Raw genomic sequence first — 12,339 nt, 5'->3', positions numbered from 1 at the left:
GATAATGTCCACTGCCACCACGTGCTGAACATCACTGTTACTTATGCCTCAGAGAAATAAATGAACAGCACAGGGGTTAAGAGGTTAACTCTGAAGGTTTATGGGGTCACAAAGAGTCAGACACGACTGAGCGACTGAAGTGAACTGAATGTTATATATAGCTTTGTGTTATAATATGAAGTTACACGTAACTATTATTTAATATTACATACGTTATCTTCCCTGGTGGCTCAGACGGTAAAGCGTCTGCCTGCCATGTGGGAGACCTGGGTTCGATTGCTGGGTCAGGAAGATCTCCTGGAGAAGGAAATGGCAACCCACTCCAGTAGTCTTGCCTGGAAAATCCCATGGACGGAGGAGTGTGGTAGCCTACAGTCCGTGGGTTGCAAAGAGTCGGATACGACTGAGCAACTTTGCTTGCTTTCGTATAAATGCTATGTATGTAATTACAGGGAAGTTATTATATATTATATATAACAACTACAGGGAAGCCTACCATGCTTCCATGTTGCCACACGTCCATGGGGTCACAGAGTCGGACACACCTTGGCCACCGAACAACAAAGTAACTCCTGTTATATTAGCTGTTATCATCCACACTCTACCTCCTACCAGCTCTCTGATCTCTGGGAAACAACTCCATCTGCCCGAGCCCCAGTTTCCTGTAGGTCTGGCTAGAAGACCCTGCAGCAGGGGGTGCGGTGAGGACTCCCTGAGACAGTAGGAGGCCCCGCGCACAGTCAGTGCTCCCAAGCCCCCAGGGACAGCCAGGGCCCCAGAGCCAGCTGAGCGGCCCCGGCAGAGCGCCAAAAGCCACCCGCCTGCGCTCGAGCTCCCGGCGCGCCCGTGTGCGGTCCTGAGCCGCGTCCTCCCGCTCTTCCTCCAGCTGCTCCCGCTGGCGCCGCAGCTCCTCCTGGGCCACCTGCAGCTTTTCCTGCTCCTGCCGCAGCTCCTCGACCTGCTGCTTGGCCACCTGCAGGCTGTGGGCCAGGCTGTCCTTCTCCCTGCAGGACGAGAGGAGGGGGCACTGAAGGGGCTGCCAGGGCCCCTTCCACCGGGGAGGATGGCCACGTTACTGTCCTAGCCAGGAACCACAGACTGCCGTCTTCCGAGGCCTGTGCCTCCAGGAAGCCTTCCTCCCCCTGCACGTGGCCCACTCATCTCCTCCACATCTCCCTGGAGCCGACTCTTTCCAGCAAAGAGAATCCAGATGTCCTTCTTCCTCATTCAGCCCACGTGGAGGCCCAGAGAAATGGGTGGAAGCCTCGCCATTGGGTGAAGAGGCCAGGCCAGGTTCCTGAGACATTTGGGCACCGCTGCCGCCAGCTCTGCTGGCCCACCTCGCCAGGAAACGCCCCCTCATAGCAGCCCGTGCCCTTCCATTCTGGGAGGCCCAACAGAGCAGGAGCGTCCAGATCCCAAGGGCTGCTGCCCAGGCCAGCAGCACGCGGTAGCTGGGGCAAGGGAGGGAAGAGCCTCCTTCCAAGCCTGGAGTTTCTGCTTTAGGGCTGACAGCTGTCATATCCTCCAATGCCAACTCCCCTTCGCTCAAAATGGCAACCTGTAAATACACTAGGAACGAAGGCTGGCAGTAGGCAGAGGAAAGCATAACAGCGTGAAATTAAGAAACACAGCAGAATGCAAAATGAGGCATTCACTAAGAATACAACTACAAAAAAGCACTCCTCCTTTGAAGGCATGGGAAGCACTGGTTTTGCTATCAGATGGACCAGAATCCCATCTCCTACCCCAGCGACATTGCTGTGACCTTGGGCAAGTCTCTCAACCTCAACAGTAACAGCGGTGAACTGCATGGGTTTGACAGGAAGACTGACTGAGACTATACATGCGAAGGACTTGGCAATGAGCCTGGCACACAAGAGGTGTACAGGGGACGTTTGCAAACTGTCAGGAAACACAATGGGAAGCAAAGCCAGGGCATTAACAGGGTCAGGAGGGGTGGGGGAGGGAGGGCTGTGAAGACATTTCACCTTTTTATTTCCCTCCATTTTCAACCTTTTTATTATGTAGTTACGTTTAAAAAGAAAAAAAAAAAAAACAATAAGAACAAAAAATCAAAAACATCAGGCAGCCAAGAATGGATACTTTCTTGTCTCTGAAATCCCCAAGAAACAGAGTCTAGAATAACACTGCCAATACGACTCTCGGGGCTGATGGAAATGTTTCATAGTCATAGGTGCACTTGAAATGAGGCTAATGCAACTGCGGGGCTGAATTTTTACTTTTGTAAATGTTGACTTATATTTGAATAGACACACGTGGCCAGTTACGACCATATTAGTGCAAATCCAGCACGCGCAGGCCGATTCATCCCTGGGGCTGGGAGCCCCACCTCTGGCCTCCGGCACCTGTTCAGGAGGTCGACAGCGCTGCGCAGGCGCTGGGCTTCCCGCTGCGCATCCTCCTGGGCCTGGGCGGCCCCGTCGGCCTCGTCCCGCAGACGCTGCAGCTGCTCCTCCAGGGCACGGCGCTCACCCTCACTGTCACTAAGCTGCTTCCGCAGGGTGCCCAGCAAGTCCTGGCTGGCCTCATAGCGCCCCCGCATGTCCTGTGGCAGAATCACTAAGTCCAGGGAAGCCCCTGCTCTCGGCAGGATGTACACCAGCCTGCGCTGGGACCCAGACCTGTGACCATCTCTGGGCGGCAAAGTGGAGCGACTCGGTTTCCACTCCCCTACACGGTGCCCTCCCACCCTTCTGACACCTCTGCTAGGGCTCTGAACCTCCAGCTCCTGGGGCCCCAGGCAGTTCCTACCCAAGTCTCCAAAACACCAAGCACACTCCTTTCCGCACCCTGCGTCTGACGGCCCCACCCAAGGCTCTCTGTCTTGGTCTATGTGGGCGCCTCGTCTCCCCCTCTGCACCAGGAGTCTAGCTCCACCCCAGGCTCCGCCCACAGTGGCTCAAGCTCCTCCCATATTAGGACTCTAGCTCCGCCCAGGATCCGCCCCAGTAGCTCAAGCCCCTCCCACACCAGGACTCTAGCTCCACCTCAGGCTCCGCCCCCAGCGGCTCAAGCCCTTCCCACACCAGGACTCTAGCTCCGCCCCCAGGAGCTCAAGCCCCTCCCACTCCAGACGAGGAGCGCTCGGCCACCTCGGGTCCCGACTCTCTGCCTTCTCCCGGGGCTCTGGCTCTCCCTAGGGTTCCCTAGGGTGCTCAGGCTCCACTCACGGAGGCCCCAGGCCCGCCCCCAGGCTGGAGCCCCAGCACAGGGTGCTCAAGCCCCGTCCCACCTGGACCTGTAGCTGGCGCTTGTGCAGAGCTGAGTGGATGAGGGCCAGAGTGGAGTCCGAGCAGGCAGGGGACGGGCCTCGGCGCGGGGAGCGGCCGCGGCCGGGCGAGGGCCGCCTCGATGGGGACGGGGTCCGGGCCCCCGAGAGCCCCCGCAGGCTGCCGTCTGAGGCGTCCGCTGTGCGCTCGGAGCCACTTAACTGGACGCCGCTGTCCGTGTCCGACAGGACGGCCTGGGGGCGGGTAAGAGAGAGGGGGAGGGGAGCTGCGCGGTTAGTGGTGCGCAACGTGGCCACCGGAGTCCTGGCCTCCAGCTTCACCACAGCCCCCGCAGTACACCGTAGGCCCCTCCCAAAAGAAGGCTTCTTGATAGCCCTCAGCCCACCAGGACGCCGTCCATTTACTGGGAAGACACCATAGAGCCTTTCTCAGACGGGCAGGGCACAGGCAGTGCCTCCTCTCGGGGCAGAGTTTGAGCTGAGCTACTTATTAATAGAAGGGGCATTAAACAGCAGGGAGGGCGCCAGGGCCCTCAACCGCTTGCAACTCAGCTCAAGGCCACTAGGGGACGCAGTGGTCCAGGCCCGCCTGCCCTGGCCCTGCCCAGGCCCCCGCCAGTGCTGGCCTGGCTCCAACCTGTGCCATGCCCCTCAGGGTCTGCTGCAGCCCCTCTCCTTCCTCTGTCTCTAGGGCTGCCTGCTCCTGGAGCCGCAGGGATTCCTGGAGTGGTGTTGGGAAGACAAAGAAAGAGTGGTCAGGGTCTCTGCCCTAGTCAGAGACTCCACGGTCTCCCTACCAGGGCGCCTCGAAGGCCATGCCCAGAGGCCAGCGGCTTCGGAGACCCCACAGCGGCACCAGTGCCCTCACTGAACAGACCAGGCCCCCAAGAGGTACAGTGTGTGACCCAGGGCACACAGCTTATTGGAAGAGAGCTGGACGTGGAATCCAGGCCAGACCTCACACAGGATGACCAACCCAGGCAGTACCCATGAGGGGTGTCCCTCTGGTGGGGAGGCAGCTGAGTTCCAACAGAAAGAGCCCTGGGCCAGCAGGGCACAGGCATGAGTTCCAGTCCTGACGCACCAGCATCATGGCTCTCAGACTCTGGACAAGTATTTTCTCTTGGGCCTCAGCTTCCTCATCTGTGTAATGGGGATCATGCTACAGAATGGCTAAGAGGATGAAATGGGATAAAGGAAGTGAGTGTGCTAACCATTACGGCTGGCACATACTAGGTGCTCACATTAAAGCTGGCACACATTAGGTGCTCAGTTAACGAGGGGTGATGCTGATTCTGAGTGGGCTGCCCAAGCATCCCAGCCCTCAGCCTATGTCCGGTCCCTCTCATCCCACCCCGCGTCTCACCAGGGCCTCAAGCTTCTCGCTGAGGACTTTGTTGAGCTGGTCTTTCTCCAGATTCTGGTCCTGAAGGCGCTCCACTGTCAGGGCCAGCTCGGTCACTCTGGAGTTGGGAGAGTTACACAGGTGAATGGGAGACCCACCCAGCTTCTCCTCAAACCCCCAGCTTCCCCAAACCTGAGGCAGGGATGCTAGGCTTTGCCTCTCCTGCTGTGTGACCTGGAGCAAGTCTGTCTCCTCTCTGGGCTGCAGACTTCTCATCTCTGAGTGCGAATGAGGTACCAGGCACTTTATCTCATGGGGAAGCACTCTGGGACCTGCCTAGATCTCAGGAGCAGAGTGCTGCTGCGTGCCAAGCCACTCAGTTGTGTCTGACTGTTTGTGATCCCATGGACTGTAACCTGCCAGGCTCCTCTGTCCATGGGATTCTCTAGGCAAGAAGACTGGAGTGGGTCACCATGCCCTCCTCCAGGAGGAGGAGGGATTTTCCTGGTCAGGGGATCTTCCTGCCCAGCTATTGAACCTGCCTCTCTTACATCTCCTACACTGGCAGAGGGGTTCTTTACCACTGGGAGCAGAGGCTGGACTGCAAACATGAAATTAACCTAGGGCAAGAGCCCTCTGAACCTCTGTCTTCCCCTCTGCCAAATGGAGGGCCTGGGGAGATGGCCAAGCGCCCGCAGGGGAAAGGCTGGTGAACAGACACCCCTCCGGCCCAGACCCCCGGCCGTGCACTCCAGCGAGGCCTGCCTCAAGCGGCGCCTCCGAGAACCCACCTGGCACTGAGGTTGGCCTTGTCCAGGTTGCTCTGCAGCTGCAGCCGGGCCAGCTCCTGCTCCTGCAGCTCCTTGCCCCGCAGCTGCTCCTCCAGCAGGGCCTGCTTCTCCAGGGCTGCCTCGGCCCGGCTCTCGGCCAGCCGCAGGCCTGCGCTCAGCCCCAGGCCCGCCTCCTGGACGGCTCTCGAGGTGCGGGCCAGCTCCCCTCCCAGCTGCAGCAGGTCCCTGGTGGAGAGGACACAGAACAGGGGTTGGATTGGGGGTTAGGCTTCCAGGTGTAAATTATAACGACAATGGGGGCTTCCCTGGTGGCTCAGTGGTAAAGAGCCCACTTCCATTGCAGGAGACACGGGTTCGATCCCTGATCCGGGAAGATCCCACATGCCGTGGGAGAGCTAAGCCTGGGAGCCACAACTACTGAGCCCGCGAGCTGCACCTACTGAAGCCTGAGTACCCAAGCGCCCGTGCTCTGCAACCAGAGCAGAACCAGAACACGGGAAGCCCATGTGCCAAAACAAGGGAGCGGGCCCCACCTGCTGCAGGCAGAGAAAAGCCCGCGCAGCCAAAAATAAATAAACAAATATTGTTTTCAAGAGCGGTGGGAGAGGCCAGGGCAGGCCACGCACAGTCTGCTGTATTCGCTTCTATGAAACGTGCCTGAGTGTCTGGGTCAAAGGTGGGAGGGACGCTTCACAGTAAACCTTGTAAAATTTGAATCTTGTGCTTAGGTGAATTATTCAAAAGCAAGATGCTAAAATGTTAAATGCTGATTTAAAATAATACATATTTTAAATATATCAACTAGGTTAAATTCTTCCCTTTCCTGAATGAACTGTACCACTGGGTATCAGATGGTAAGAGGAGGAAGTGTCTTCTTGTAGAAGAATTCCAGCTAATACATGATGCAGTGACAGAGTGAGACCGTCACGATTTTGCAATCTCTGATGAATGTCTGGACCTTGGCATGGAGTGTCAAGGGCTGCCAACACACAGAAAGAGAGGCTCCTGACGGCAGGGTACACAGCACCATGAAGAAGCTGTGTCAAAACACAACCACCCGAACCTCAATCTGATGCAGCCTTATATCCAACATCCAATTTACAACAAGTACAGAGGACAAAGTTGTTAAGGGACACCACAGAATCCAGACTGTGGGAATCTCTGAGGACAACTGTCCCAGTTTCTGGAACAAATAAAATATTCGACTTAAAAGACAAATCAATGAATCACACCTTGTGAACATCTGTGGATCCTGATTCAAACAATTTTAAATGCAAAAACCAAAGCAAAACCATCTGTGATATTGATGAGTCAATTGGAAATCTGGATTCTGAGTGAATATGAGATATCTCACCAAAAGGTCGTTACTTATGTTTAAGGTGCAAAAGGAGACAGACTGGTCTGCCTGCCTCTGGGCTCTCCCCACAGCCTCCCTTGCTCAAAGAGCAAGTGGGAAGGGACTTCCCCGGCACTCCAGCTCTTAGGACTCCATGCTTCCAGTGCAGGGGCACAGGTTTGATTCCTGGTCGGGGAACTAAGATCCCACAAGCTGTGCGTGGCGGAGGTGGGCGGGGGCAGACACCAAGTCCCCTGTGGCAAGGGACCTGTGAGGCTCTTTTCCAACCTGACCTCCCGCTCACTTGCCTTTTGCTTCAGCCCCACGGGGTACCACTTTCTCCCACCTCCAAGCCTTTGCTCCTGCTGTTCCCTCTCCCTGGAGGGCCCTCAGCTCTGCCAGTTAAAACCCTACCTATCCTTTGGGGTCAGTGCAAATTCCATCTCCCCTATGAAGCATTTTTCCGGCCTCCCAATCCCTTCCCTTGGGGCCTTCCCTCATAGCTCAGTTGGTAAAGAATCCACCTGCAATGCAGGAGACCCCAGTTTGATTCCTGGGGTAAGGAAGATTCCCTGGAGAAGGGATAGGCTACACACTCCAGTATTCTTGGGCTTCCCTGGTGGCTCAGCTGGTAAAGAATCCACCTGCAATGCGGGAGACCTGGGTTCAATCCCTGGGTTGGGAAGATCCCCTGGAGAAGGGAAAGGCTTCCCACTCCAGTATTCTGGCCTGGAGAATTCCATGGACTGTACAGTCCATGGGGTGGCAAAGAGTCAGACACGACTGAGCGACTTTTACTCTCACAACCCCTTCCATCCTTCTGAGCATCTGGGGTATCCTTTCTGTTCCACTTTCATGCCACTGACCACTCACTTCCTCAGTCTAGAGACTGCAAGGTCCTTTGTTCTTATTTAAAAATTTTTTGGCCGCACACAGCTTGCGGGATCTAGTTCCCTGACCAGGGATTGAACCTGGACCCTCAGCAGTGAAAACACAGAGCCCTAACCACTAGACTGCCAGGGAATTCCCTAGAGGTTGCAAGGTCCTTGGCAGTAGACACTGAATAGTCTAGTGGATTAAAAACAGGGGCGATAAATCCTGACTCAGCCTCTTTCCCACTGCTCTGTGATCTTTGGAGTCACTCTAACTCTCTGAGCCTCAATGTCCACCCCTGAAAAGTGAGGACTATTACGGTTCCTACCTCAGAGGAACACTGGGGATATGAAATGAAATAAAAGGTACAAGGAGCCTAGACAGAAGCAAATATCCAGTAGATGTTTACTAGTTGCTAGTAATGACTGTGCTGTGCTCAGTCACTCCGTCGTGTCTGACTCTTGTGACCCCACGGACTGCAGCCCGCCAGGCTCCTCTGTCCCTGGGGATTCTCCAGGCAAGAATACTGGAGTGGGTTGCCATGGCCTCCTCCAGGGTACTAGTAGTGACTAGGAAACAGTAAATTTAGTAAACACTAAAATTGTTTTTAGTTTAGTAAAATATGTTTCTAAACTAAAAAAAAAATTTTACTAAAAATTATTAAAACTACAAAAAAAGTAGTTTTTACTAAAAAAAATAAGTTTAGTTTAGTAAAATATGACTATTTAGTCACAGTCAGTTTAGTAAATACATTAAGCAAATACGAAATGACTGCCCTGATCTGCTAAGAGTTAATTATTACTAGGTGCCTCTGCGTCTCCCAAGGCCGGCACACAGCAGGCGGGTCCGGTCGGACTGAAGCCCAGCTGGGCGGTGTCCCGTGGCCGCGCCTCCGCGAGCGACCCCTCCGCCGCCAGCCTCACCTCTCGGTGGCCGTCTTCACCTCGCTGACCAGCCGTCGGGCCCCCACGACCTGCCTCCAGACGAGGAGCAGGCGACTATGCTCGTGGCTGAAGTAGGCGTTGAAAGACTGGGGGGACGGAGGGGCTGAGTGAGGGGCCGGGGCGGCAGGCCCAGGTCCCACCCGCGCGGAACGTCCCGAGGGCCGCCGCGGGGGCGCGTGTCCCGTCACCAGCGCCGGCTTGCAAGGCTGGGTCGGAGCTGCCTCGCTCACCAGCCCCCACCTCCCCCTGGCCCAGGGAGCTGGGTGTCAAAGCCTCCACGGGGAAGGGCAGAAGATGCCTGAGACCTCGGTCTGCATCCCAGCTGCCTGCTGCACGACCGGGCAGCAGCTCAACCTCTCCTCAGGAGGACAGGAACACCGTCCATGTAAGTTAAGAGGATCAGAGGAGAAAACGCCCGCCTCTCACACAATACGATTAGGGCTATTATTATGACAGCCATTTTCCTCCCTAATGGGGCTTCCCTGGTGGCTCAAATGGTAAAGAACTGCCTGCAGTGCAGGAGACCCGGGTTCCATCCTTGGGTCGGGAAGATGCCCTGGAGAAGGGCCTGACAACCCACGCCGGTATTCTTGCTGGAGAATCAAAGGGCCCAGGTGGCGCGAGGCCCCTCCCCCGCCAGCCCAGTGAGGCCGTGCCCTGGGGTCAGGCTGGACCCCCGGGCCCCGCGGCCCCCAGCCCCTCGTCCACCTCGCCCTCGCGCCTCCAGGTGGCCTCCCGCTGCTCCAGCTCCTGCCGGCTGCGCGCCCAGTCACTGGTCACCTTGCGGATATCATCCCGCAGGGCCTGGTTGGCCGAGCTCGCCTGGTCCAGCTGCTCCCTGAGCAGCGCGTTCACCTGGGCCAGGCTGGCGCTCCTGGGCGGGGCAGAGGAGAGCAGGTGGGTGCCTGGGCAGAGGGCGGCCGGCCCCCGCGCGCCCCCCGCGGGCCCACCTCTGCTGCTCCTCCTCCAGGCGGATGAGGGCGCTCTCCAGGTCCTGGCTGTGCCCTGCGTCCTGAGGGGTACGGAAGCAGGGCGTCAGACTGGGCAGGGCAGGAAGGGTCAGCCCTGCCCCCCCGGCGCCCACCCGCAGCCGCAGCTGCTCCAGCTCTGTGCATCTCTCCAGCAGCTGCTGCTCCGTCTCCGAGCTCTTCTTCTTGCACTGGAGAATCTGGGGGTGGGCGGAGAGCGGGTCAGCCGCGGTGCTTGGGGTTGGGGGAGGAAAGGTGCGCGGGCGCGGGGCGGCGGCCCGACCTTGGCCTGCAGCCGCTGCACCAGCTGCGCCTGCCGCTGCTGGCCCTCCTGGTAGGCCTGCAGCTTGCGCCGGTAGGAGGCCTGCTCCTCCTGCAGCTGCCGCCGCAGCTCCACGCTCTGCAGGGCCAGCCCCCTGGGCTCCTGGGCTGCCGGCTCCCCGGACTCCCGCCGCACAGCCTGCTCCAGCTGCGGGGAAGGGCCCCGGGTGAGAGTCCTGCGCCTCCCCAGAAGGCAGGCTCAGGCCTCTGTAGGGGGCGCCAGGCTGGACCCCGACCCACGATGCCTTGCAGGCCCAGGTGGGCAAGCCCAGGACGCAGTGCACGTGTGCACAGCCAAGCATAAACACAGAGGAGGCAAGCAGGGACACACAGACAGGGTGTGCAGGGACACAAGTAGGTGGGCCCACACACGTGTGCACACAAAACACAAAGATGCCCCTGGGGCAAACCTTGAGGGCCCTGGGCATGCTCCAAATCACCCAGCGCCCTGCGTGGGCAACTGTTAGATCCACGCCATGCCACCCGAACTCTCAGGAAACCTGGATTTTGCTCAGAATAGCATGCTGATGATGTAACAGCATGAGCACATGCAATACACTGAGGCATCAGTACACATGCGCACACGCGAGCTCAGAGACATGCACACACACCACACACTCAGGTCGTCTCAAACACCCCAGACTGACACCGATGGACTCACCTGCCTCCCACTGCCCACGCACAGTGCTCAGGTTTCTAAGAGGCGAGCACAAGTGTCCTGACACGTGGCGTGGCTTATGAACGGCCTCCCAGCCCAGCCTGGCCCCCAGCTCTCCGCTCCCCCTCACTGGGGGCCTCCAACCCACCCTGTCCCCCACGCCCAGGCAGCCTGAAGCCCCTTCATCACCCGACCCTGGGGTCAGCGGCAGGACGCCTGCCGGCTCTGATGGCCTCCACTAGCCCAAACCCCCTCACTCCTCCAGGGACCTGCTGGTCCCAGGGGCCCCCCAGCCTCCTCCAGCCATCTAGAAAGGAGGAAGGAGGCAGCCAAGGATGGCAAGGCTCAGAGGAGGATGGTGCCCAGAGTGGACTGACAGCAGGGCCAAGCCCAGAGCCTGGCCTTCGAGAGGCGGGGCAGGGCATCCATTCACACACCCACCCACGTCTGGTCCCAGGGAGGCCAACGGCAAGGACGACGACCGTCACCCATGCAGACCAGGGGCCCAAGCCAGGCCGGCCCTCCAGGCCGGGCTTAAGCAGTGTGCCAGAAGCTCAGGGAGCCAGCCAGCTGAGAACACCTCATCTCCACCCCCACCCTGGGCACTGTGCCCACGGAGGCTGTGTGGCAGCTGCAGCTCATGTTGGGGGAACCTGGTCTGAGGGTGCAGGAGCAGGCAATATGCAGGGGGTCTCTCTCCCTAGAGGGTGGGCACCAAGCCCGTGGCCAGTATCTGCGTGGAGTCCACCCAAGCCAGGTGAAGGGCAGAGCGTCTGTGCTGGCCGTGGCACCGGGATGCTGTGTGTGTGTCAAGCATCAAGCAGGTGCTTCCTGGGCGTGGGGGGGTGTGTTTTGTCGTTTGTCTCCATGTGTGACCCTGTGTGTCTGTGTCTGGGCCTTCATGGGGACCGGGGTGAGCTGGCATCTCTTGTCCAAGGTGTACGCTGTGGTGAAGCAGATGGGTACATCTGCGTGTGTGCCTACGTGTCCATGCATTTGTACGCCTGTGTGCACAGTTGTACACACAGGGGGGTTCTGCGTGCATCTGTGCACACCTGTGTCTGGCTGTATGTGGCCAGCCAGCACTGGGCTGTCTGCCATGTGGGCACACCAGACACGCCACGGCGTGTGGCTGTGCGTGCAGGCTGGATGGCGTGTGTCTGGTGCAGCTTCTGTGAATCTGAGTGCATCCTCCTGGTGGGCTGTTGGTGTGTGTATATATAGAAGGGCTTCCCAGGTGGCGCTAATGGTAAAGAACCCACCTATCAATGCAGGAGACATAAGAGACCTGGGTTCGATCCCTGGGTTGGAAAGATCCCCTGGAGGAGGGCATGGTAACCCCCTCCAGTATTCTTGCCTGGAGAAGCCATGGACAGAGGAGCCTGGTGGCCTATGGTCCACGGGGTCACCAAGCGTCAGACACGACTGAAGCGACTTGCACGCATGCACATGTACACGTAGAAAGGGTCTGACGATGGCCGCGGTGTGTGTCTCACACAGCTGTGTGAACCAGGCGCTGTCCGTCTCTTGGGTTTAGAGGGGTCCCTGCCGCTGTGTGAACCAGGCGCTGTCCGTCTCTCGGGTTTAGAGGGGTCCCTGCTGCTGTGTGAACCAGGCGCTTTCCGTCTCTGGGGTTTAGAGGGGTCCCTGCCGCTGTGTGAACCAGGCGCTGTCCATCTCTGGGGTTTAGAGGGGTCCCTGCTACTGTGTGAACCAGGCGCTGTCCGTCTCTGGGGTTTACAGGGGTCCCTGCTGCTGTGTGAACCAGGCGCTGTCCGTCTCTCGGGTTTAGAGGGGTCCCTGCCGTTGCTGGTGCTCCGCTGCTTCCCAGGGCTCACGGCCAGACCCCT

General features: G+C 58.3%; 1 protein-coding gene across 1 annotated transcript in view; it reads right to left on the bottom strand.

Annotated features, from left to right (window-relative positions):
• Positions 1-12,339, bottom strand: part of CROCC (ciliary rootlet coiled-coil, rootletin) — a 55,748-nt gene that overhangs the window by 29,528 nt on the left and 13,881 nt on the right. The window contains exons 6-16 of the mRNA XM_086364112.1: positions 9,794-9,979; positions 9,627-9,710; positions 9,493-9,554; positions 9,251-9,416; positions 8,522-8,628; positions 5,390-5,614; positions 4,620-4,716; positions 3,891-3,974; positions 3,257-3,487; positions 2,370-2,569; positions 822-1,004 (exon numbers count right to left, since the gene is read on the bottom strand). Of these exons, the coding sequence (XP_086220238.1) occupies positions 822-1,004; positions 2,370-2,569; positions 3,257-3,487; positions 3,891-3,974; positions 4,620-4,716; positions 5,390-5,614; positions 8,522-8,628; positions 9,251-9,416; positions 9,493-9,554; positions 9,627-9,710; positions 9,794-9,979 (1,625 nt within the window). The remainder of the gene's footprint in view (positions 1-821; positions 1,005-2,369; positions 2,570-3,256; positions 3,488-3,890; positions 3,975-4,619; positions 4,717-5,389; positions 5,615-8,521; positions 8,629-9,250; positions 9,417-9,492; positions 9,555-9,626; positions 9,711-9,793; positions 9,980-12,339) is intronic.

Source organism: Bos grunniens, chromosome 2 (genome assembly GCF_055505025.1).
Source record: "Bos grunniens cultivar Pamir isolate PY7600 chromosome 2, Bosgru_T2T1.0, whole genome shotgun sequence".
Taxonomy (NCBI): Eukaryota; Metazoa; Chordata; class Mammalia; order Artiodactyla; family Bovidae; genus Bos; species Bos grunniens.
Note: the sequence above shows the minus strand (reverse complement) of the source record. Positions and strands in the feature narration are given on the sequence as shown.